At 39.9% G+C, this 27,749-nt stretch overlaps 1 protein-coding gene across 2 annotated transcripts in view; it reads left to right on the top strand.

Moving 5' to 3' along the window:
- Positions 1-27,749, top strand: part of MINDY3 (MINDY lysine 48 deubiquitinase 3) — a 96,924-nt gene that overhangs the window by 58,712 nt on the left and 10,463 nt on the right. For both annotated transcript variants that reach the window (XM_048838035.2, XM_048838036.2), the window contains 2 exons: positions 22,380-22,452; positions 23,555-23,627. In XM_048838035.2, the coding sequence (XP_048693992.1) occupies positions 22,380-22,452; positions 23,555-23,627 (146 nt within the window). The remainder of the gene's footprint in view (positions 1-22,379; positions 22,453-23,554; positions 23,628-27,749) is intronic.

Raw genomic sequence — 27,749 nt, 5'->3', positions numbered from 1 at the left:
CTCAGGCATATTATTCACTGCAGATTACTTTGTTACGAAGTCTTGCTCTTTTTTTTTTCCCTCCCCCCACCCCCCCTTTTGGATCATGCATCTCCTCCTTGGGCCGGAGATGTAGGTTGTAATGGATTCTGGCTACTACTTCTGTCCTTCCTTTATTAGGACTAAAGAACTGTAGGAATGTCTTTTTGTACAATAAATCCCAGTATGAAGGGGAGGAGGGTATAGTACCTTGGTGGGAGCAGTTTTAAACATGCTCGCATTTTAAATGGTACTTTATTCTGAAAATTATGTATGTAAAACAAACAGTATTTTACTCAATGGATCTGTTCCATGTTTCCATCGAGTCCTGACTGCTTGCTTTAGTCTCTAAAGACCCATGTTAGCCTCTCCTCTGAAGAACCCATAGGAGCGGACAGTAGTGTTAATTTAGATGGCATATATGGACCTGAAGTCAATTATTAACATAACCTGGTCGCTGTCCAACATTAAATAGTTTAAACAAGGTTTGTGGTTTGGTTTACAGAGACTTCAGCTTAGTACCATAGCAAACACATCATTCAAAATCCTTTTAACCTTTTATTAAAGATACAAAAAAGAAGGAAAACAATTAAAGCATTTGTAATGTAAAGTATTAAGTAAAGCTTTCATTTTAGCAACATAGCTTGTTCCCATTTCCTTTCCCTTTAGTTGAAAGGATTTTTTAGGAAGAAATGCCATTTGACAGTCTCTTAGATATTGTGACAGTCTCTTAGATATTGTGACAGTCTCTTAGATATTGTGACAGTCTCTTAGATGGTGTAATAACTATCTGATTTGGGGGGAAGAGAAGAAGGTAGTTGAAATGGGATGGAGCTGTTCTTGCTGCTGCTAAAGTCAGATTCCATTTCCTAGAAGACAAAACAAGACGTGCACAAGAAGGAAGAGAAAAGAACAGCAAAGATTAGAAAATGCAGCTTCTGTCTCTGATGTTGACTTTCCTTTGCAGCTTTATGGCTGGCACAGCACGCAATCTTAGCCAGTCTGAGACCTGGCGAACTTGTACTAGTATTGGGCTGTTTAGGACATTGCTTTTAGCTGCCTCTTTTGGTCAGAGCCATACAGCAGTGTTGCAAAATATAGATTCTTGACTGTCTATTCCAGACCCTTACTAAATGGAAGGTAATAGGGGAGAAAGATAGTGAAGAGAAGAAATAATGTGAGGAAGAAAAAGGAGTGGGAGTGACAGTCTCACATCTCAGTGTTTGGGATTCAGCCAGAGCCATTAGAGGTGGTGATGTCACTGGGTCCCTCTCTATGGCCTGGTCTGGTCAGTACATTTCTCTGGATCAAGATGATGAATGTCCAGTGTCCGAGGAGATGGTGGCGGTGGCAGCCATGATGGTGAAACGGACACTTTCCCCATCTCTTGTTTTTCAGTCAGCCAGCTTCATGGTAGCAACCTTTTCCTCCCAAAATCTGTGAAGACCCCAAAAGGGAAGTGATATATGGAATAGCTTGTTCACTCAATTAGGCTTAATTTCCAACGCACCAATTTTGGTTAATTGATTTCTAGTCTCCCACTGTTCTGTTTACTAGGCATGATCTTAATACAGTCCTTGAATTATATCAGTAGGCCTTCTTGTTTGGGCTAATCCAGTCTTCCTTTTTTTTTTTTTTTTCACCTTTCTCACCAATAGTTGTTATAGGTTATTGTGAAATTTTGTTAACTTTCACTCACTCTTCACCGTTGAGCTCATTTTAGGCCCAATTATTACAACAGAACTTAGCAGGAGAGCCTTCATGAGGCTTCAAGAGATCCATTTCATACATGGAGCAGGGGAGATTTGGAAATCCCCACCCCCCCCACTGTCAAATACAGTGATACTGGATTGGTTTACTTGTTTGGTGTTTGCATTGTTTCACTTATTGGTTACAGAACAGATTATTTTATCGTTACAAATGTAACTTATGTTCGTGTTCAGTGAAGGTAAGAAAGATGAAAACTAATGAATTGGCTAGGAAGCCTTTGACTTTGCTAGGAGGAAGTACTAAAGCCAACCCTGTGTATGTTTCTGATCCGTTTGTACAAAGCATGAACACTTACATCTTGATATGACTATCGGATATGGATATTAGCATGTTTTGCCATATTGAAGTAGACTTGTGGAAGTCTGAACAGATGTAGAATCCCAGGATGCCACCTTAGCAACTTCTGAGTAGAACTGCATGTAAAAGGGGAACGCACACAAATTAAATGAATTATATGAATGCACTCAACTGCTCTTAACACTCTCTTTAGTTTCCCTGGTAGGTTCTTATGTTTTCTTATTTCTTAATGTGACAAAGTTCCTCCTCTACCTTGGTGGGTCTTGGCTTATTGGTGGATTTGCTCACCTCGGAAATTCACAGCAGCCCTCAGTGTGGCCGTTTTCTTGAACCCACAGCCCAGGTCAGCTCCTCCTGTGTCTAACCAGGAGTTGGGAGGTTTGGTGGGAACTTGGGCCTGCCCTCTACTCCGGGTTCCAGCCCAGGGCCCTGTGGAATGCAGCTGTCTGGAGCGCCTCTTACAACTCCCTGGGCTATTTCCCCATGGCCTCCTCCCAACACCTTTTTTATCCTCACCATTGGACCTTCCTCCTGGTGTCTGATAATGCTTGTACTCCTCAGTCCTCCAATAGTACACGTTCTCACTCTCAGCTCGTCACATATGCACCACAAACTGAAGTGAGCTCCTATTTAAACCCAGGTGCCCTGATTAACCTGCCTTAATTGATTCTAGCAGCTTCTTGATTGGCTGCAGGTGTTCTAATCAGCCTGTCTGTCTTAATTGTTTCCAGAAGGTTCCTGATTGTTCTGGAACCTTCCCTGTTACCTTACCCAGAGAAAAGAGACCTACTCAACCCGGGGCTAATATATCTGCCTTCTATCACTCTCCTGTAGCCATCTGGCCCGACCCTGTCACATTACGTTTTGCTTATAAATTGGTTCTCCTGTGTGTACTGTGCTTAACAGTAGAACCTCAAAGTTACAAACACCTCAGGCATGGAGGTTGTTTGTATCTCTGAAATGTTGGTAACTTTGAACAAAATGTTATGGTGGTTCTTTCAAAAGTTTACAGCTGAACATTGACTTAATACAGCTTTGAAACTTTTCTACGAAGAAGAATAATGATGCTTTCCTTTTGTTTTTAGTAGTAGTTTACATTTAACACAGTACTGTACTATATTTGCCTTTTTGTGGGGAGGGTCTCTGCTGCTGCCTGATTATGTACTTCCTGTTCCAAATGAGGTGTATTGACTGGTCAGATCGTAACTCTTGTGTTTGTAACTCTGAGGTTCTACTATATTTCCTTTGTGGCAGATGGGCTCCCCCCTTCCTTATCTTTTTCAAATAAGGACCCCCAAAATAGGCGAATATTTCACAGTATGGTACAGCTTTTTTTCCAAAGACTGATCTCTAGATTATGTTTCTGAATCTCTCTTCTGTCCCCTCCAGAGTGCAACTTTCTCACTGGAAAATGCAACATCTCTGTAATAGTGCCTCTGCTCCTACATGGTATGTTTTCCAGTGACATCAGCAACATTTTGAAACCGGTATCACAGGCCTGTGCACTCAAACTGTGCTGTGGCATATCTGGGAAAGTGCAATTGTGTATTGTAGAGCAAGAGATTTTGTTGCTTTACAGATTGTTAACCTAGTAGAAAGTAGTGAGTAAAATGCAGGCTCCCTGCGATTCCCCTTTAGAGCTCTTTTAGTAGCATACCCTTGTGTCAGACCTTGATCAAGTTACTCAACTTCCACCCTTAAGCAAAACTCGTGTTCATGGGCAACAATATGGAGCAACTTTGAATTCAGTATTAAGATTGATCAAATGTGATCATTCAACTTTATTGGTCATGGAGATGTAGTTGAAACTGGGATCAGCTGTGACATGGCCCAAGGTGGAGATATTGAGTAAAATTACCAGACGTTTCTGAAGAATAAAGAACACTGTTGTTTCAGCTTACCTGTTTTTAAAATGTCTAGAATCCATATTTTTTCTGCCTGCTTTTTTGTGTGACAGTAGTATCGTAAAATACTGGCTACTGTGCTGGTGTAAAAAAGCTGCTTTGTTTTTTATTGTGTATTGATGCACATAAACTGCAGAATATCTGCAATAAAAGGTATAGCAGAAAGATCGTGGGTAGTGAATTGCTTATCTATCTAGCCAGTAAATTGAAGGCTAGTATTTTCAGTAGTTATTTAAGAGCAGCTAATGTTGCTACTTTATAAAAAGGTGTAGTGTAGGTAGCTTTTAAACTTTTATACTGATGATGGAGCTACAAGTCTTGGGCATTGAAGAGGTTTTTATTTCAGAAGTTTTAGGATTACAGGAAATTAATTCATCTGGTTTTAGTTTAAATGTGTGAATTAGTCTTTATTTGAATTTTACCAAAGCAAATTTGAAATGACATGGTTAGTCTAAAAAGTTCCTCAGTCAGTAAGAAACTTCTCTACTTAAATTGTTTTATCAAAAAGGTTTAAGACTTGGAGACAATCAATCACTTCCTGGTGGCCTTACACTAAAGATTTAAAAAGGCAGGCTTTTAAATAAAAATCGTATAATTAAGCATATTTAATCATTACATTACTTTTTAAAATCTTGAGCAGTTGTTAAAGTATTCTGCCAACAAGTTAAAACAGTATCTTATAGAACTTATAAATCTCCCCACTGTATTTTCCACTGAATGCATCCGATGAAGTGAGCTATAGCTCATGAAAGCTTATGCTCAAATAAATTTGTTAGTCTCTAAGGTTCCATAAGTACTCCTTTTCTTTTTGTGGATACAGACTAACACGGCTGCTACTCTGAAACCTGTCATTATGGAACTGAGTGTTGCATTTGAGTTTCAAGATCTCATTACCGGAAATAAAACATAGATTTACTGTGTACACACTTTCACAAGCTAGTATCGCCTTTTTTCACTAATAAGGGTTTCTGTAGCTCCTGTTGGCATTTACAGTGAGTTGCAAACAAACCACCAATATTATTGGAAAAATAAACCTCTAAAAAACTGCCATAGCACTGCATGGAGATTACTTTCTTTATTTTTAATGGGAGAATTTCACACCAAAGCAAAATTGAAAACAGGATTATTTAACCAAAAATCCTCCTTGTTTGTGTTGCATTTTATGCTACTAAACTTTTGTGTTTTAATAAACATTTTTCCTCTCATAGTCCAGCTTCTCCTGTTTTATCCTTCTGTGAAATCACAGTCCTGTTCTTAACACTGGTCTGTTGCTATGGAAACAATTGTGCTGACATTGATTCAGCATTGACACTAAGGTCAAATAGAAATGGGCTCAGAGCTTTAGTTAAACAAACAATAATATTGGCTATACACACTTTCTTTTGAAAGTGAAAAACATATAAAATATGTTTGAACTACATGCTTCTCTTCAAACGAACACCTTATTTGACGAATGCTACTGATTTGTTACTGATGAACACACTTCTATATGTAATGCAAATTAACCACATAAAAATAACGTTAACTCTTATAGGTACAACTGAACTACAGCTAGTAGACAGGAATTGGCCTTAACTTCCTGTGTATTGGCAATTAGTGCTATAACTGAACTGATTACATGTAAGCTTTTCTGGCTGACCCAGTCTTTTAATGGTAGGGTAACTTGCTACCAGGTAAGGTGATCAGTTTGAGCTTCAAGGGTTTCAGAGTCGAAGCCGTGTTACTCTGTATCCGCAAAAAGAACAGGAGTACTTGTGGCACCTTAGAGACTAACAAATTTATTAGAGCATAAGCTTTAGTGGGCTACAGCCCACTTCATCGGATGCATAGAATGGAACATATAGTAAGATAAGTTGGAAGTTACCATACAAACTGTGAGAGGCTAATTAGTTAAGATGAGCTATTATCAGCAGGAGAAAAAAACTTTAGTAGTGATAATCAAGGTGGCCCATTTAGACAATTTACAAGAAGGTGTGAGGATACTTATACTGAATCTATTTCCTTAAGTTGTGTAATGACCCAGCCACTCCCAGTCTCTATTCAAACCCAAGTTAATGGTATCTAGTTTGCATATTAGTTCAAGCTCAGCAGTTTCTCCTTGGAGTCTGTTTTTGAAGCTTTTCTGTTGCAAAATTGCCACCCTTAAATCTTTTACTGAGTGGCCACAGAGGTTGAAGTGTTCTCCTACTGGTTTTTGAATGTTATGATTCCTGATATCAGATTTGTGTCCATTTATTCTTTTGTGTAGAGACTGTCGGGTTTGGCCAATGTACATGGCAGAGAGACATTGCTGGCACATGATGGCACATATCCCATCGGTAGATGTGCAGGTGAACGAGCCCCTGATGGCGTGGCTAATGTGATTAGGTCCTATGATGGTGTCACTTGAATAAATATGTGGACAGAGTTGGCATCACGCTTTGTTGCAAGGATAGGTTCCTGGGTTAGTGTTTTTGGTGTGTGGTTGCTCGTGAGTACTTGCTTCAGGTTGGGGGGCTGTCTGTGAGCAAGGACTGGTCTGTCTCCCAAGATCTGTGAGAGTGAGGGACCATTTTCAGAATAGGCTGTAAATCTTTGATGATGAGCTGGAGAGGTTTTAGTTGGGGGCTGAAGGTTGCAGCTAGTGGTGTTCTGTTGTTTCTTTTGTTGGGCCTGTCCTGTAGTAGGTGAGTTCTGGGTACTCTTCTGCCTCTGTCAATCTGTTTTTTCACTTCAGCAGGTGGGTATTGTAGTTTTAAGAATGCTTGATAGAGATCTTGTAGGTGTTTTGCCTCTGTCTGAGGGATTGGAGCAAATGCAGTTGTATCTTAGAGCTTGGCTGTAGACAATGGATTGTGTGGTGTGTCCTGGATGGAAGCTGGAGGCATGTAGGTAAGTATAGCATAGGTAAGGTTTCCGGTATAGGGTGGTGTTTATGTGACCATTGCTTATTAGCACCGTAGTGTCCAGAAATGAACCGCTTGTGTGGATTGATCTGGGCTGAGGTTGATGGTAGGATGGAAATTGTTGAAATCATGGTGGAATTCCTCAAGGGCTTCTTTTCCATGGGTCCAGAAGATGATGATGTCATCAGTGTAGTGCAAGTAGAGTGGGGGTGTTAGGGGACGAGAGCTAAGGAAGCGTTGTTTTAAGTCAGCCATAAAAATGTTGGCATCCTGTGAGGCCATGCGGGTACCCATAGCAGTGGCGCTGACTTGAAGGTATACATTGTCCCCAAATGTGAAATAGTTGTGCGTGAGGACAAAGTCACAAAGGTCAGCCACCAGGTTTGCCATGACATTATTGGCGATACTGTTCCTGATAGCTTGTAGTCCATCTTTGTGTGGAATGTTGGTGTAGAGGGCTTCTACATCCATAGTGGCCAGGAGGGTGTTTTCTGGAAGGTCACCGATGGATTGTAGTTTCCTCAGGAAGTCAGTGGTGTCTTGAAGATAGCTGGGAGTGCTGGTAGCGTAGGGCCTGAGGAGAGAGTCCACATAGCCAGACAATCCTGCTGTCAGGGTGCCAATGCCTGAGATGATGAGGCATCTAGGATTCCCAGGTTTATGGATCTTGGGAAGCAGATAGAATACCCCTGGTCGGGGTTCTAGGCATGTATCTGCACAGATCTGTTCCTGTGCTTTTTCAGGGAGTTTCTTAAGCAGATGGTGTAGTTTCTTTTGGTAATCCTCAGTGGAATCAGAGAATAATGGCCTGTAGAATGTGGAGTTAGAGAGCTGCCTAGCAGCCTCTTGTTCATATTCCAACTTATTCATGATGATGACAGCACCTCCTTTGTCAGCCTTTTTGATTATGTCAGAGTTGTTGCTGAGGCTGTTGATGGTGTTGTGTTCAGCACAGCTGAGGTTATGGGGCAAGTGATGTTGCTTTTCCACAATTTCAGCCCCTGCAGTTATGGGGCTCGTTCACCTGCACATCTACCAATGTGATATGTGCCAGCAATGTCCCTCTGCCATGTACATTGGCCAAACCCGACAGTCTCTACGCAAAAGAATAAATGGACACAAATCTGACATCAGGAATCATAACATTCAAAAACCAGTAGGAAAACACTTCAACCTCTGTGGCCACTCAGTAAAAGATTTAAGGGTGGCAATTTTGCAACAGAAAAGCTTCAAAAACAGACTCCAAGGAGAAACTGCTGAGCTTGAATTAATACGCAAACTAGATACCATTAACTTGGGTTTGAACAGAGACGGGGAGTGGCTGGGTCATTACACATATTGAATCTATTTTCTTAAGTATCCTCACACCTTCTTGTCAGCTGTCTAAATGGGCCATCTTGATTATCACTACTAAAGTTTTTTTTCTCCTGCTGATAATAGCTCATCTTAACTAATTAGCCTCTCACAGTTTCTATGGTAACTTTCAACTTATCTGTGTGTGTGTGTCTGTCTTACTATATGTTCCATTCTATGCATCCGATGAAGTGGGCTGTAGCCCACAAAAGCTTTATGCTCTAATAAATTTGTTAGTCTCTCTAAGGTGCCACGAGTACTTCTGTTCTTTTTGAGCTTCATACTGCACTGAAAGACAGTGAAGCACCAGCAGGGATTAACAGCAATCCATCCAGCCCATTCGGTAGCGGCTTGATAGGCTTCACTGGGTATTGTCTTATTTCCCAGCCAATCATTTTAATATAGGTTTATAGCAAGTTGCTGAAAGACCGTAAGGATTTGGGAGAAGGAAAGAAATTCTTGAAATGAGAACAATCTAGAAAAAACACACTCTATTTCCTTCTATACTATACTGAAAAACAAATCACTCTTTCTTGAATAGTTGTAAAGCAAGTCTGCCTGGCTAAAGTCCTTTAAGGAAAATGCAAGCATGGTGGGAAATCCTCCCTCAAAGCCACCTTCGACCTTTAACTTGTAGTAGTTTCAACTGCCAATTTTTAATACGATCTTTAAGTTTAGACTTATCTCTGCAAGCTTTGTGGGCTCGCAGATCAACCAGGTATTTCTGTTTGGTGTTAAAACACTGTTTCTACTAAAATATACTTTGTATAGCATACCAATATTTCATGTCATTTACTTTGTATTTATACCTTGATGTATAAAAGGACACTAAACAAAAACTTAAACACAAGATCTAGATTTTCTGTGATGCAATGAGTTATATCTTTAGAGGTGAAAGGTCTAGTGCATCTAATTAAAATCATCCTTTTGGTTACACATGATGATCACTTTTAGTCTCAGTCTAGTTTGTCCGTATTGCAAAAGCACTGCATGCTTTTATCACACTTGGTATTCTATATATACTATGATGTTGCCCCGAGCTGGAGTAGCATGGTGTCACTGGTCAGTATTGTGCTGAATTGACAGAATTTTGTGTGTAAGCTTGCACTGAATGTGCTTTGCGTATTGTTCTTGATGTCATCGTGGTTTGCTGGGTATTTAGCACTCTTGAAAATTAGGCTGCTCAGGAGCCTAACTTTTTGGAATCCATTTTTTTAAAACAACCTTCGCATCTGTGTCCTTCGAGTGAGAAGACTTGCTGTATTGTATCTTAGAACTAACTACTATCTATTTATTTGAGTGTAGTGAGATGAAAGTTGGTGTGAGCTACACAAAAGATGGCCTTTGTAATACTTTAGGAATGATGTAAATCTACATATTAGCTTGGAATAGTTATAAAAAAAATTACATAATCTATCAAATTTAGGCACTTCTTACATGTATTGATATTTTAATTTGAAATTAGGCAAACAATGTAGAAAAATATTTTACAAGATATTTTAATAGGAATAAAATATTAATGTAAGTCATATACTTATTGTAACAAGGAGTCCGGTGGCACCTTAAAGACTAACAGATTTATTTGAGCATAAGCTTTCATGTGTAAAAACCTCACTTCACTTGTTGTTTTTGTGGATACAGACTAACACGGCTACCCCCTGATACTTGACACCATACTTACTGTAGTATGTTTAGAACTTCTAAATATTTCATATCCAAGTGGGTTTGAACTGAAAGGGTAATAGGTCCTTCAATGAAGTGTGTTGTAAAAACAGGCATGTCAGCGCAGCTTAGTCATTTATAGCAATTCTTATGAGCTGTTTTGGATTTGCAGGACAAACTTCTGGAATGTTTTCATTAGAACTTACTAAGAATATATTTTGCCTTTAAGAATAAACATGAGATCTTAAAATAACTGGTATTATTGAAGAGAACTTTTTGAAAGTTGTAAAAATGGCTATTTGTATATCACCAGAGCCACAGGGTGAAACATAAAAAGAAAAGGAGTACTTGTGGCACCTTAGAGACTAACCAATTTATTTGAGCATGAGCTTTCGTGAGCTACAGCTCACTTCATCGGATGCATACCGTGGAAACTGCAGAAGACATTATATACACACAGAGACCATGAAGATGTCATCAATATAGCGCAAGTAGAGTAGGGGCTTTAGGGGACGAGACTTTGTCCTTACCCATAACTATTTTACATTTGGGGACAATGTATACCTTCAGATCAGCGGCACTGCTATGGGTACCCGCATGGCCCCACAATATGCCAACATTTTTATGGCTGATTTAGAACAATGCTTCCTCAGCTCTCGTCCCCTAAAGGCCCTACTCATGCTATATTGATGACATCTTCATCATCTGGACCCATGGAAAAGAAGCCCTTGAGGAATTCCACCATGCTTTCAACAATTTCTATCCCACCATCAACCTTAGCCTGGTCCAGTCCACACAAGAGATCCACTTCCTGGACACTACAGTGCTAATAAACAATGGTCACATAAACACCACCCTATACCGGAAACCTACTGACCGCTATTCCTACCTACATGCCTCCAGCTTTCACCCTAACCACACCACACGATCCATCGTCTACAGCCAAGCTCTGCAATACAACCGCATTTGCTCCAACCCCTCAGACAGAGACAAACACCTACAAGATCTCTGTCAAGCTTTCTTACAACTACAATACCCACCTGCAGAAGTGAAGAAACAGATTGCTAGAGCCAGAAGAGTTCCCAGAAGTCACCTACTACAGGACAGGCCCAACAAAAGAAACAACAGAACACCACTAGCCGTCAACTTCAGCCCCCAACTAAAACCCCTCCAACGCATTATTAAGGATCTACAACCTATCCTGAAGGATGACCCAACACTCTCACAAATCTTGGGAGACAGGCCAGTCCTTGCCTACAGACAGCCCCGCAACCTGAAGCAAATACTCACCAACAACCACATACCACACAACAGAACCACTAACCCAGGAACCTATTCTTGCAACAAAGCCCGTTGCCAACTGTGCCCACATATCTATTCAGGGGACACCATCACAGGGCCTAATAACATCAGCCACACTATCAGAGGCTCGTTCACCTGCACATCCACCAATGTGATATATGCCATCATGTGCCAGCAATGCCCCTCTGCCATGTACATTGGTCAAACTGGACAGTCTCTACGTAAAAGAATAAATGGACACAAATCAGATGTCAAGAATTATAACATTCATAAACCAGTCGGAGAACACTTCAATCTCTCTGGTCACGCAATCACAGACATGAAGGTCGCTATCTTAAAACAAAAAAACTTCAAATCCAGACTCCAGCGAGAAACTGCTGAATTGGAATTCATTTGCAAATTGGATACTATTAATTTAGGCTTAAATAGAGACTGGGAGTGGCTAAGTCATTATGCAAGGTAGCCTATTTCCCCTTGTTTTTTCCTCTCTTTCCCCCCCCCCCCCCCCCCCCGACGTTCTGGTTAAACTTGGATTTAAACTTGGAGAGTGGTCAGTTTGGATGAGCTATTGCCAGCAGGAGAGTGAGTTTGTGTGTGTGTGTGTGTGTTCCCAGGGGGTGGGGTGGGGGGGTGAGAGAGCCTGGATTTGTGCTGGAAATGGCCCGCCTTGATTACCATGCACGTTGTAGGGAGAGTGGTCACTTTGGATGAGCTATTACCAGCAGGAGAGTGAGTTTGTGTGTGTGGGGGGGGGGGGGGGGCGCAGGGTGAGAAAACCTGGATTTGTGCTGGAAATGGCCCAACTTGATGATCACTTTAGATAAGGTATTACCAGCAGGACAGTGGGGTGGGAGGAGGTATTGTTTCATGGTCTCTGTGTGTATACAATGTCTTCTGCAGTTTCCACGGTATGCATCCGATGAAGTGAGCTGTAGCTCACGAAAGCTCATGCTCAAATAAATTGGTTAGTCTCTAAAGTGCCACAAGTACTCCTTTTCTTTTTGCGAATACAGACTAACACGGCTGTTACTCTGAAACCTGTCATTATGCAAGGGTGAAACATGATTTTCTTGCCTCTTGGGACATGGGATACTTTAAAAGTGTTGAATAATTGTTATGATAAACTGTTGATGAGATTTCCTTGTATGGAAGTTTCAATGTGTGGAATGTATCAAATGCAGTTCACAAGGTTGGAGCTTTGTTTTTCATATTTTGGCAGAAATGATGGAATTTCAATTTGGGCAGTTAAAGTACATTTTTGTTTGTCACATTTTTAAGCTTTACTGACTGAAGTTCATATTTTCCATTTATTTTCATTACAAAAACATAGGAGAGGGGTAGTTAGTTTATTTTTTTATCAAGGTCCAGATTTCTTGGTCAAATGTATAGTCAAGGGCCAGCCTCCAGAGAAAATAATAATAAAAAACAAACAATAAGTAAATAAAAAGATTGAGGTCCGTTCAAAAGTGTCTGGCGGTCCGGATTTGGCCCACATTCCACCTATTGACTATCCCTGCCATAGGGAATGCATATCATATACATATGAAGTTGTTTTAATTTGTTTTTACCTGCTATCATCGCACAATATTCCATCTGAAGTCCAAAGTTACTATGAAGTTTAGGGTTTTTTCGCACTTCTAAAAAAAGTACAAGTTTATTTTCTTGACACTTCTCTGTGGTAGCTATTGGTACTTTTCTGATCTTGCTATTTTAAACAGTGAAAACTGTAGTGTAGAATTAAAGCTTCATGTAAAGCAAATTATGTAATTTCTTTTTGAATGACTTACATAGAACATCAAATTCCATACTTTAAAAATGTAATGCATAACAAATAGCTGTCTTTATTCCAGTTTACCATTTGGCTTAAAATTGTAGCCATTTACTGTACAAGCATACAATTTATTTCAGATGCCAATTAATGAATGGAAAGACTCATTCCTTGTGTTCTTCCATGGTCACACATTGAAACGAGAAGACAGACATGTACATGCCCAACACAAATTATGTACGTACATGCCCAACACAAATTATGTACGTACATGCCCAACACAAATTATGTACGTACATGCCCAACACAAATTGTGAATATTTACATTATTGCAGTTTTGTTACCAAAGGAAAACCATTAAACAAGTAATCAAGTAATATATGTGGGAATTTGCAGGGAGATATTTTGGGAATGGGGACTCTTCCGTATCCCGTGCAATTGGAAAACGTTAAACAAGTATAAGATCATATTGTGATGGGTTCAGTCACAGAGACCCCCTTGGGACTGTCACGTGATGTGCTGAAATTACCTCGGTCATAAACATACAGCTAAGGGTAGCATAAATTCCCTCCTTTACCTGTAAAGGGTTAAGAAGCTCAAATAACCTGGTTGGCACCTGACCAAAAGGACCAATAAGGGGAGAAGATGCTTTCAAATCTGCGGGGGAAGGTTTTTGTTTTGTTTTTTCTGTGTGTTCTCTCCGGGTCAGCGAGGAATTAGAGCAGGGAATATACATCCCCTAAAGCCATATCTGAACTAAGCATCTAAGATTACAAATTGTAAGTAATAGGAAGGAAATGCATTAGATTATCTTTTGTTTTAGCTTGTGAATTTTCCCTGTGCTAAGAGGGAGATTTATTCCTTTTTTTTTTTTTTTTTTGTATCTTTAAAGTTTTCCTAGAGGAAAATCCTCTGTTTTGAATCTGATTACCCTGTAAAATTACCTTCCATCCTGATTTTATAAAGGTGCTGCTTTTATTTTGTTTTTATAATAAAGATCTGTTTTTAAGAACCTGATTGGGTTTTAGTGTCCTAAAAACCCAAGGGGCTGGTCTGTGCTTACCTTGTTAACCTAACCTGTTTGGTTGGTATATTATTTTCAAGCCTCCCAGGAAAGGGGGTGAAAGGGTTTGGGGGGATATTTTAGGGAAACGGAAACTCCAAGTGGTCCTTTTCCTAAATCTTTGTCTAACTCACTTGGGGGTGGCATCAGTACCCTTCCAAGAACAAAAAAGGATTTGTGCCTTGGGAAAGTTTTTAACCTAAGGTGGTAAAAATAAGTTTAGGGGGTCTTTCATGCGGGTCCCCACATCTGTACCCTAAAGTTTAGAGTGGGGAGGAAACCTTGACAATCTCTGAGCCCGTTTTCCCTGCCAGCTTGGGACTCCAGAAACCTTCCTTATTGAGCCAGACATGCTACGTCTGCTGCAACACAGACCCAGGTCTGCACCGTGCCCCCAAAGCTGCAGACTTTAATCAAAAACTGCTCAGCAAGTCACCTATCTCCAGCACCCAGACATCCAGCTCCCAATGGGATGCAAACCCCAAATAAATCTGTTTTACTCTGTGTAAAGCTTATACAGGGTAAACTCATAAATTGTCCACCTGCTATAACATTGATAGAGAGCTATGCACAGCTGTTTGCTCCCCCAGGTATTAATCACTTACTCTGGGTTAATTAATAAACTAAAGTGATTTTATTAAGTATAAAAAGTAGGATTTAAGTAGTGTTAAGTAATCACAGACAGAACAAAGTAATTTACCAAGCAAAATAAAACAAACATGCAAGTCTAAGCCGAATACACATAGGAAACTGAATACAGGTAAATCTCACCCTCAGATGTTCCAATAAGCTTCTTTCACAGACTAGACTCCTTCCTAGTCTGGGCCCAATCCTTTTCCCTGGTACCATTCTTATTAGTTCCAGCTCAGGTGGTAACTAGGGGATTTCTCATGACTGTAGCCCCCATTGTTCTGTTCCACCCCCTTTTATGGCTTTGGCACAAGGCAAGAATCTTTTGTCTCTCTGGGTCTCCATCCCTCCTTCTAAATGGAAAAGCACCAGGTTTAAGATGGATTCCATTACCTGGTGACATGTCCTGTGAGACCCCAAGCCTTCATTCTTTCCAGCCTAACTCTCAGCAATACAGGACGGCTTACAAGTAAACAGAGCCATTTACAACCAATTTTCCTGGTCAATGGGAGCCATCAAGATTCTAAACCACCATTAGTGGCCCACGCTTTGCATAATTACAATAGGACTCAGACAACTTCATATTTCTAGTTTTAGATATAAGAATGGAAATACAAATAGGATGAACACTCAGTAGATTGCAAAAAGAAAAGGAGTACTTGTGGCACCTTAGAGACTAACCAATTTATTTGAGCATAAGCTTTCGTGAGCTACAGCTCACTTCATCGGATGCATGTAGCTCACGAAAGCTTATGCTCAAATAAATTGGTTAGTCTCTGAGGTGCCACAAGTACTCCTTTTCTTTTTGCGAATACAGACTAACACGGCTGCTACTCTGAAACTCAGTAGATTATAAGCTTTGTAATGATACCTGATGAGACCTTTTGCATAAAGCATATTCCAGTTACCTTATTCACATTCCAAGCATATTTTCATAAAGCATATGGAGTACAAAGTCACACATACAATGTAACTTTGGGGGAGAGAGTGGGGCATGGCTTTATCCACAGCCACAGTTTACATCAAGTTTTAAAGTAAAATGAATGTTTATAATGTATAAATAGAAAAGATCTTTAAATTATCTTAAAAGGGGGTGTGCCATGAGTTCTACCTTAAAGTGACACTAGCTACAGTCTCCCATAACTTGCCATCATAACTAATTCCACAAATTAATTCCATAATTAAGTTGACGTCACACGCTGTGAAAGTATGAGAGAAGATCGATTAAAAGCATTTGTGTGGAATGGTTGAAATTTGGAAGGGTCTATATGGATTCATACCAGGAAGGAGCATAGTTGATGCCATATTTGCACTATTAATCCTTATGGAGTAGTTCAGAGAAAAGAGATAGCAACAGGGTATTGTCTTTATAGACTTGGAGAAGGCATACAATCGTGTACCGAGAGAACTAGTTATACCTCTTCAATACTGCAATTTAAAAAAAACAAGAAACAAAAAACCTTCATTCATGTATGGGTTTCAAACAGTTGCTTTAGGGTTGGTTATATTGGGTAGTCATTTATCGTGTGTGTGTGTGTGTGTCTATATGTATATATGAACTGGATGAGATTTACAGGTGACTAAGTCTAACACCTTTGGTTTGAAATAGCTTTTCTTCTACTAGGGGAGCTTCCTACCAAGGCTTATGATCCCCACCAGCCCTGGCAAGACTTATTTTAAGGCAGTCTTTATTTGTCTTGACATCCTCATCTGACCAGCATTTATAGTGGTAGCTGTACCACCAGCTTACCGCACAGTGCCCCACTGAGAGATGTCGTCAATTGGTCTAAAACTTCTTATTGAATATTCCCAGCTGCCCTGCATATCTGCAGGGAGTTCCCCTGTTCAAGACCTGGGGGATGCACGTGATGAGATTTGGTCGCAGCTGATGCATGGAGGACAATTGGTTCAAACTTAAGTCACCTTTGCTGGAAACAAGTGAATCCACTGTTGAAAGGGATAAGAAGGGAGACTTGGGGGTGGAATACTCATGTTAAAGAATCCATTAGGGGAAAAAGTAACCTTCAAAAAATAGCAGGCCAGGGGTTTGAGGAGTGATAAGATTGCATACATGGGGGCAAAATAGGAGGCCAAAAGAAATGTGACAGCAAGAAGTATGGACTGTGATGCATATATAACTAACTAGGATTACAGGAGGGAGAGAAGACTATTTATGGACTCAAGGCAAGAGAGAAAATGATGAGAGATTTGAACAAGTTTGCTTATGTTAGAAATGAATATAGTATATTGCAAACAAAGGGTCAATCAAAATTTGGAGTGATTATTTTGAAAGAGTGATGCATGAGAACCTAAGGGGGGAATTAAGAATATGTGAGCCAAACTGGAACGCAATAGATTACCTCCAGGACAAAGTGGTTGCAGAGGCATTTAGGAATATGAAAAAAGAAGTACAAGTGGATGCAGTGAAATCATCGGGAAGGAAAGGCATCAAGTATCTTACAAGTTTGTTCAGTGATATTCTTAAAAAAGGGAAAATGCCAAATGAATGGCATAAAAGCTCTGTTGCCCATTTTTAAACTTTAACACAGGGTTAACATCTCCTTTATTATTGCCCAATTAAGCTGACATCACATGTTATAAAAGTAGGGGAGAAGATTACTGAAAAGCTTCTGTGTGGAATGTTTGTAATTTGGAAGAGTCAGTATGGGTTCATGCTAGGAAGGAGCACAGTTGATACCATACTTGCACTATGAATCCTCATGGGGTAATTCATAGAAAAGAAACCACAACTGGGTATTGTCTTTGTGGACCTGGAGAAGGTGTACAATTGTGTGCAACAAGAACTAGTTGGTGGAGTTTTCAGTGGAGAGGTGAGCAAGAATGATGTGTCAGTCTTTTCCAGGATACGCATGCTGCAGTGACTACCACAGCCAAAACTAAATGAAGCTACAGTAGAGAACTTTTAGTAAAAGCTAGCCTACATCAGGGCTCAGTGTCAAGCCTCATTTTGTTTGCAATTGTCCTGGATACAAGTGAGAATATACAAAGGGAGCTGCCTTGGAACATGCTGTTTGCTGATGATTTAGTGATGTGTGAAAGATTGTGAGATCCTGCAAGCTAACTTTAAACAGTGGCAACATAGTTTTGAGCAGGCTGGGCTTAGGGTGACTGTTGGTAAGACCAAGACTCTGATAACTGAGGAAGGAGAACTCCCCATTAAAGGATATAGCAGGGAGAGAGCCAAGAGTGAAAGAATTTAAATTTTAAAGGCCAGTGGTTGCTGACAATAGTGCCTTCCTGACTGATGCCTGGCATCATACCAGAGCTGTATGAAGTAAATGGCCAGTGCGGATTGAAGTTCTCTGTGAATAAAAGATAATGATAAAGTTAAAAGGTAGCATGTATAAAACTGAAATTTGACTCCTCTTACTGTACGGAATGGAGACTTGGCCAGTCACAAGAAAGGGAATCTGTGTGCTCTTCACTAAAGAAATGAAGACATTAAGATGGTCTTGTGTTTGGACATGCCCTGATATGAAACAAGGTTTAAGCAACCTAAAAATAGCCTCTCCAATCCTGAGTCTATCATTCGCCAGGAAAGAACCCAGCAGCTCCTCAGCCCACTTGCCTTGACAAAAGTTTCTGTTAAACCGAGTGAAGAGTCTTTCAAGCCCTGTATAAAGTTAGGAAGGAGTTGTGTTTGAAAGGTTCCAGCCTGAGTGTCTTTGTGTTGTGTCCTCCACCCCCAAATACAGTTCTGTTAAACTTAATCAGAGCATTCTGGATCTTCATTATTGCTGCAATGTTTCATCTTCTTCGTACCTGATGTTCTTAAGACTGGGTTTTTTCAACTTTTTCAATATTATTTATTTCTATACTGTAGAGCCTAGGGGCCATAGTCATAGACCAGGTACTAGGTACTTTACAAATACAGAACAAAAAGACAGCCCCTGCCTCAAGGGACTTATAACCTGACACGAAACGACAGATGGATATAGACAGACAAGGGCGTACAAGTAAACATTGAAATAGTATTGGTCATGATAGGCACATGAGCAGCCTAACTATTGTAAAGTTTTTTGTAGGCATTGTGGCAAAGGAGGGATTTGAAGGTGGGTAATCAAGTACATAGCTTTGTATACATTTATGGGGAGTGCCTTCCAAGCCTATGGGTCAGCATGGGAGAAAGCAATGAAGGTGTGTTAGAAAATTGAACAAGTGGGCAGTGGAGGCAGGCATCACAGGTCAACAGGAGATGAGTGTCAACAGCAAAATAGTGAATGAAAAATGATAGGGTGGGGATTGGCTGAAGGGCCTTGGAAGTGAATATGAGCAGCTTGTTTGATGTATAAATGGGGATCAAGTAGAGGGATTCAAAGTGGGATAATGCGATCAAAGTGATGCCCTAGGAAAATGATATTTGCAATAGTATTTTGCCTGGATATGAGTGGGGCAAGATTGCATTTGTCAAGGCTAGAGAGAAGGGGTGGATAAAGTAAATAAGGAAGTGTTATTTACTCCTCCTTCTCATAACACAAGAACTAGGGGTCACCAAATGTGAAATTAATAGGCAACAGGTTTAAAATAAACAGAAGGAAGTATTTCTTCATGCACTGCTCAGTCAGTCTGTGGAACTCTTTGTCAAAGGATGTTGTGAAGGTCAAGGCTATAACAGGGTTCAAAAAAGAACTAGATAAATTCATGGAGGATAGGTTGATCAATGGCTATTAGCCAGGATGGGGAGAGATGGTGTCCCTAGCCTCTGTTTTCCAGAAGCTGGGAATGGATGACGGGATGGATGACTCGAGGAATATCTGTTCTGTTTATTCCCTCCGAAGCACCTGGCACGGGCCACTGTTGGAAGACGGGATACTGGGTTAGAATGACCTTTGGTCTGACCCAGTGTGGCCTTTCTTATGTTAAGGACGTTGCTGTAATGGTGGTGCAATATAAAGAGCTAATCTTGTTCCCTCCATTAAATTTCTGTTACAGTCTTTGATTGGAAGAATTCTTTTTTTTTTAATCCTATCGTTTGGTAGTGTAACATTTGGTTTTTGCAAAATGTACAGTTGGGAAAGGGACTCAGATAAAGTAAATAAACATGAGAATGTACTGCTAAAAGTACTGAGATTCTATAACATTGTTCTAGTTATCAGACTTATTACAGTGCCTTTTTATTAGTTTTCCTTAAATAGGAATGCCATTTATTTTAAATTGTACAAATTGTTTCACATATGGGGATTCCTAATATGTCATTGTATGCCAATAAAGAAGTAAATCCTTTCCATTCAGGGAGGTATTTAAGCATATGCCAACCTTAAAAGTTAAGCATATTTTTAAATATCTTGTGCTTTTGGAGCATTTGCAATTGAGACATAATATAAGAATGAAATTCTGGTTGAATGCATTTCACTTCTGTTTTTCCCTGAGCTAGCTTTTTCTTTCCTTAGTCTAAGATGTGGGTCACTGTACTGAAATAACATACTTTATTATCTTTATGTAGATGCATGGCTTCTATTTATGTCTACTTAGTTAAATTGAACAGTAATACAGGCCTGCACAATCCAGACTAAAACCATTTGTCACATACTGAAATCTGCTGACTGAAAGTGTTGTCTTTGAGTTTCTGCTTTAAGAAAAAGAAAAAAAATGTTTTGTACTCTGTGGGTCATTTTAACTGGGTAGGGTAACTTTTTTTTTTTTTTTTTTTTTACTTGTAACAAATTATTTAGGTTTAATGCAATGTAAACATTAGACTGGAAAGGACCTCCTAGGTCACTGAGTCCAGTCTCTTGCTGTTGCCGTCAACCCTGTCATATAATCCAATTGATAAATTTATTCAGATCAATCTTAAAACTATAGTTAGTTTGTTTGCCCCCACTATACCTGCTGGAAGGCTGTTCCAGAACCTCTCTCTTCTTATGATTAGAAATCTTCTAATTTTCAACCTAAATGTATTCATGGCCAATTTATGCCCATTTGTTCTTGTGCCAACATTGTCCTTTATTTTTAATAGGTCTTCTCCCTCCCTAATGTTTTACCCCCTTGCCCCCCAGTGCATTTATAGAGAGCAATCTTATCCCCCCGCATCCTTCATTTTGCTAGGCTAAATAAGCCAAGATCTTTTCTCTAGTAGGATAGGCTCTTCAGTCCTCTGGTTGTCCTAATATCCCTTCTCTGCATCTGTTTCAGTTTGAATTCATCTTTCTGGTTACATGGGTAACCAGAATTATACACAGTATTCCAGATGAGGTCTTATCAGTGCCTTGTGCGATGATATTAATACTTCTCTAGCTCTACTGGAAATACCTCACCAGATACATCCTAGGATTATATTTGCCTTTTTACAGCCACATCACATTGGTGGCTCAGTCATCCTGTAATCAGCAAATGCACCTAGGTCTGTCTTTCTCCTCTGTCATTTCCAACTGATAAACTCCAGCTTATCGCAGGTATCAGGGGGTAGCTGTGTTAGTCTCTATCCACAAAAACAACTAGGAATCCGGTGGCACCTTAAAGACTAACAGATTTATTTGAGCATAAGCTTTCGTGGCAGAAATTCTTATATGTCTAGGAATAAGGAATATAGTCCATACTTTCAAGGTGGAGGACTCTATTCTGGTAATTAGTGATTCTGAAAAAGATTTGGGGGTGGATAATCCCCTGAACATGAGCTTCCAGCATGCTTTGGCCAAAAGGGCTGATATGATCCTTGGGTGTATAAACAGTAATCTTGAGTAAGAGTAGAGATATTTTTATCTGTGTTTGGCACTGATGTGACTGCTACTGGAATACTGTGTCCAGTACTTGCTTCCACAGTTCAAGAAGTCCATTAACTGGAGAGAGTTCAGAGGACAGCCATGAAAACGATGGAAGGATTATAAAACATGATACTCAGTTTAGTTTAACAAAGACTTGATTAGTCTAAGTACCTACATGGGGAACAAGTGTTTGATAATGGGCTCTTCAGTCTAGCAGAGAAACGTATAACAATCTAATGGCTGGAAGGTGAAGCTAGACAAATTCAGACAGGAAATAAGGTATACATTTTTAAATGAAGGTAATTAATCATTAGAATAATTTACCAAGGGTCATGATGATTCTCCATCATTGGCAACTTTTAAATCAAGATTGGATGTTTTTCTAAAAGATCTGCTCTAGGAATTATTCCTTTTTTTTCCATTTTAACTAATCTCTGTATCAAATTCTTTACTAAAGTCCAGATTAGACCCATTGCATTTCCCTTGTCTAAAAAGCTCAGTTATTTTTTCAAAGAAAGTTATTGGGTTAGTCTGGCATGATCTATCTCTGATATACCCATCTGCATTTTACCAACTTTTCTGTTTTTTTTCCCATGTCTTTAGTTATTCTTGTCTTTAAAATTTATTTTGAAGAGTATTTAACTTTGATTTAAAGGTGTATACCTTTTTAGGTTCAAAAAGATTTAGTTGCCAATATAAGCATCCCAATTATAGCACTCTTCGCTCTTGGAATCTGCTATTTCTATGCTAGGACATCTGCATGACAAGCTATATCCATACCAGGATAGTTGTGTGGAAAGCCATGTAAATAAACCGTAACACGTTGTTAACGCAACCTTGAAGAATACCACCAATGTGTGGAATTAACTTGAAGCTAATGCTCACCTCTGCCATTATTCTTCATTAATTTAAGGTTTGAAATGTTTCAGTATGGTCATATATTTCCATCGTGAAACAATATGTAGTGGTCTGAAATAATGAATCTTGTGGAACTTTCTTGTTTAGGATTTGGCCCTTGTTGCTCCTGAAGCTCCTTCGGAACAAGCCAGAAGAGTTTTTCAAACCTATGACCCAGAAGGTAAGGCTGCATTGTTTAGCTTTGGGTTGAAATCTTTATATTGACTGGTTTTGAGTGTGAAGAATCTCTCTTGAAAAATATATGCAAAACACTGCACCTCCAATAGTACAGTCCCCTGCATTATAAGGCACATTGCTCATGATGAGGCTTAATACTGATCACAGGGTATGTGTACACTACTGCTGGAGGGTGCAAATTCCAACTTGGGGAGACATACATCAGCACTAGCTCTGATTTAGTGAGGTAGTGTGCTATAAATCATACATGGCTGCCCTGTGTATGATCTCATTCAAGACCACAGGTATGTATTTGGCACAGCTAGCCCCTCCCATTGCTTGCACTGCCATGACTATGCTGCTATTTTTAATGAGCTAGCACAATCAGAGCTAGTTACAGGTATGTCTCCTCAGGCTGGAATTCACATCTTCCAGCTCTTGTGTAGACAGACATATCCATAGGGAAATGTGCTACCTACTGATAAAACAGCAACACTTCATGATTTGTTGGTTAATCAACCTAATAATAAAATGGACACGCCCCTTGAAAACTACAGAGCATGAGGAAGTCAAATATAGTGATAGTAGGAAGTAGGGTTCTCATTGTAAGCTTTTCAACGCTGGGGACTTTCTTTGTATGTGACCCACCACTTTCCCTAATCTTACATTTTCAGAAATGTAAAACTTTCATACCTGATCCATCGTGATCTGATAAGTACTGAAAAATTCCTTAGTTTCATTTTAGAACTCAAAGCTGGCTGATATTCACATTTTATTTTAATTAGAAACAAGTTTAGAAACATTCTCTCACCATTTTAAGGTGGCATTTATATGTCTATTAGTAAAAAATCGTTTTAAGTTTAAAAGGTTCGCATTTACAAACGTTTTAGAAAAATGGCATTTTTAAGATGTGTAAGCCTGAAATTTTTTAATTGGGGGAAATATGTATGGAAATCATGTGTTCTAAGACCTCATCTTGTAACTTTACAGTGCACTCTCAGATTCTAAGATGTGGCTTTGATTACCAGTATTTTTGGGTACAATCCATAAACTTGAAATGTTTTCAGTTTATTTTCCCCTACTGAGAAAATTTGTTCCTTTTGCAGATAATGGATTTATACCTGATACCCTTCTAGAAGATGTAATGAAGGCGTTGGACCTTGTATCAGATCCTGAATAGTAAGTATAATTTGTGTAGCTAAATTTTCATTTAACAGATTAGTTATGGGTTGGTTTTATCTTGAATTGTTAGTATATCTAATTCTGTGTAGTGTCCTAAGGATAGTGTCTCAAAATATTGAGTCAGTTGTAAAAGAAAGAAAAAAGGCCTAAAGATAAGATTCAAAATCATTTTTGATTTAGAAAGAAGAGCGTCTTTCCTAGCTCCCAGTTACTAGCTTTGTGACTCGCGTTTCTGTAAGTGCATGTATTTGCCTATGACAACCCAATACTGCAAGGCGAATCTGTGTGCTGGAAAAAACAAGGTCTCTCAACAGCTGACCACCATGTTACAAGAAGATTTAATACCATCCTAGAGCTCAAAGTTCAAACTGCTTTTCAGATTTTGTGTTTCTGTATGGTTGCATTTTATATAGTTGTACTTTGTTTCCATCAATACCAGATATGTACAGTAACTCCTCACTTAGTCATCCCGGTTAACATTGTTTCGTTGCTGATCAGTTAGGGAACATGCTTGTTTAAAGTTGTGCAATGTTCCCTTATAATGTCGTTTGGCAGCTGCCTGCTTTGTCCACTGCTTTCAGGAAGAGCAGCCCGTTGCAGCTAGCTGGTGGGGGCTTGGAACCAGGATGGACCAGCAGCCTCCCTATCAGTTCCCTGCGAAGCAGCCACCCAGCAGGCTATCAGTTGCCTGCAGTTCACTGTCCCTCCCCTCAATGCCATGTGCTGCTCCTGCCGTCTGCCTTGGAGTTGCTCCCCGAGCCTCCTCCCTTGTGTGTGTGTGTGGTGTGTGTGTTGGGTGGGGAGGGGGGCTAATATCAGGGTGTCCCCCTCCCCCTAGCTACTGCACCCCGCTTACTCCATCTCCATAGAGAAGATGGGGGACATGACAGGGCTCAGGATGGAGGAAGCTTCCTGGCAGCAACTGTGGTCTCAGCTTGCTGATTAACTTAACAAGGCAGTATACTAAAGAGTGGGTCAGCATACTTAAAGGGGAAATGCACATCTCTTCCCCCCACACACACACACACACTCTGCCATGCTGTCTCCCCTCCCTCCATTCCTGCTGCTTTGTAGAGTGTGAGGCTAGATTAACAACGAGTTAATCTCTTGAGGCCTCATCCACTTGCTAGTTCATCATTTAGCGGTAAGGCATTCCCTGGGAAATATCCCACCCTCTGACTTCACCATCTCAACCAAGCTTCACGGTATTAAATTGTTTGTTTAAAACTTATACTCTGTGTGTTTATATTATATAAAAAAAATACACATCTTTTTTGTCTGGCAAAAAAAAATTCCCTGGAACCTAACAGCCCCTCCTCCCCCTACATTAATTCTTATGGGGAAATTGGATTCTCTTAACGTCGTTTCGCTTGAAGTCGCATTTTTCAGGAACATAACTACAACATTAAGTGAGGAGTTACTGTACAGGTTTTAATAGTAGCTATTCAGATAAAACTCTCTTCACTCGGTAATTTAATTCTCATTTGGACTGGCATTGCCGGTAGTGTTTCCCAAATGCTTGGTGGTACCAAATAACTTCTGCACCAAGGTCTGCTTATGTAGTCATATTTTGCTTCCTGAATACCCAATCCAGAGAGCAAATCTCAGTGTCTGAACTTGTTTTTCCACCTTCCAGGCTTTAACTTTGCTCATTTATAAGGCCAAATTCCATTTTATCCTAATCAAAAGAGTTGTGAACTCTTCCAAAACAAATTAGGGATGTTAGCTCTGTGTGAAACATATTTTCTCCCTCCAGAGGGGAACAGAATTTTGCAAGTTCTAGGGAAAGAGCCTGATTTGGGAAGCTTGGAAAGGCTTCTTTTGTTCTACTGCCTCTAACAAATTTGCTTTCCCAAAGAAAAGGGAAAAATCTTCCTTCCAAATCCAGCTTTCTTTCAGAATTGGCTGCTTGGGTTTTAAGATATTTGTGGCATAATCATGACCTCTTATTGCATATGGAACATCAGGTGTTGTATGGTCAAGAATCATTCACAAGAAAGGCATACCATATTGAAAAGACTCTTTTCTGCGGATAATGCTGTGGAATTTCTCCATATCCATAGTCTGCAATATTTTCTCTCTGTTGAAGAAGTAGTATAATAGAGTAGGTTCTGACTTATGTAGGTTCACCACATTTTTCAGCTGACATCTAAGTCTCTGTATTTCGGGTTTCCAGTCCATGAAATATGGAACAAACTTAAAGAACGTAAAGAGTATTTGGATTCTTAATTCCTTATATGTCGGTTGCAAATGTGGTGTTTTTCGAAGCAAATAACATCTAAATTATGTATAGTATACATGTAGTTTCCTATAAGCTGCTACCTCAGGCTGTGATCTCTTCAGATCTCAAAACCTAACCACCCTCAGACCTGCTCAGTATTTGGGAGGTGTGCAAGGAAAACCATTTGTGGTCAGATAGTTATGCTGGTGACTCAGTAGATGGAATTATTGTATTTCAATTCTGAACTAATTCCTGCAACATGGCATTGAGGGCACTATTGCTGAAGGTGTCATTTTTAATTAGAGATGAAATGAGATTCTCAAACTCATAGATATTAAGGTCAGAAGGGACCATTATGATCATCTAGTCTGACCTCCTGCACAATGCAGGCCGCAGAATCTCGCCCACCCACTCCTGCAATATACCGCTCACCTATGTCTGAGCTATTGAAGTCCTCAAATCATGGTTTAAAGACCTCAAGATGCAGAGAATCCTCCAGCAAGTGACCCGTGCCCCACGCTGCAGAGGAAGGCGAAAAACCCCCAGGGCCTCTTGCAATCGGCCCTGGAGGAATATTCCTTCCTGACCCCAAATATGGCGATCAGCTGAACCCTGAGCATGTAGGCAAGACTCACCAGCCAGATACCCGGGAAAGAATTTTCTGTAGTAACTCAGATCCCACCCCATCTAACATCCCATCACAGGCCATTGGGCCTATTTACCATGAATAGTTAAAGATCGGTTAATTGCCAAAATCATGTTATCCCATCAAACCATCTCCTCCATAAACTTAGAGTTTAATCTTGAAGCCAGATAGGTCTTTTGTCCCCACTGCTTCCCTTGGAAGGCTGTTCCAGAACTTCACTCCTCTGATGGTTAGAAACCTTCGTCTAATTTCAAGTCTAAACTTCCCGATGGCCAGTTTATATCCATTTGTTCTTGTGTCCACATTGGTACTGAGCTTAAATAATTCCTCTCCCTCTCCGGTATTTATCCCTCTGATATATTTATCGAGAACAATCATATCTCTCCTCAGCCTTCTTTTGGTTAGGCTAAACAAGCCAAGCTCCTTGAGTCTCCTTTCATAAGACTGGTTTTCCATTCCTCGGATCATCCTAGTAGCCCTTTTCCGTACCTGTTCCAGTTTGAATTCATCCTTCTTAAACATGGAAGACCAGAACTGCACACAGTATTCCCGGTGAGGTCTCACCAGTGCCTTGTATAACGGTAATAACACTTCCTTATCTCTACTGGAAATGCCTCGCCTGATGCATCCCAAGATCGCATTAGCTTTTTTCACAGCCATATCACATTAGCGGCTCATAGTCATCCTGTGGTCAACCAATACTCCAAGGTCCTTCCCCTCCTCCGTTATTTCTAATTGATGCATCCCCATCTTATAACTAAAATTCTTGTTGTTAATCCCTAAATGCATGACGTTACACTTCTCACTATTAAATTCCATCCTATTACTATTACTCCAGTTTACAAGGTCATCCAGATCCTCCTGTATGATATCCCAGTCCTTCTCTAAATTGGCAGTATCTCCCAGCTTTGTATCATCCGTAAACTTTATTGGCGCACACCCACTTTTTGTGCTGAGGTCAGCAATAAAAAGATTAAATAAGATTGGTCCCAAAACCGATCCCTGAGGAACTCCACTGGTAACCTCTCTCCAGTCTGACAGTGCACCTTTCAGTATGACCAGCTGTAGTCTCCCTTTTAACCAATTCCTTATGCACCTTTCAATTTTCATATTGATCCCCATCTTTTCAAATTTAACTAATTCCCCTAATTTGCTAATTTGTGATTACTAAAGATCCTATGATACTCTTTAGAAGATCAGTGTTGTTTAGCCCTGTTTAGAATTTGATGGTTACATTTTACCTAACTTCCAT

This window comes from Caretta caretta, chromosome 2 (assembly GCF_965140235.1).
Source record: "Caretta caretta isolate rCarCar2 chromosome 2, rCarCar1.hap1, whole genome shotgun sequence".
NCBI classification, from domain to species: domain Eukaryota; kingdom Metazoa; phylum Chordata; order Testudines; family Cheloniidae; genus Caretta; species Caretta caretta.
This window is presented reverse-complemented; position numbering and strand designations above follow the sequence as displayed.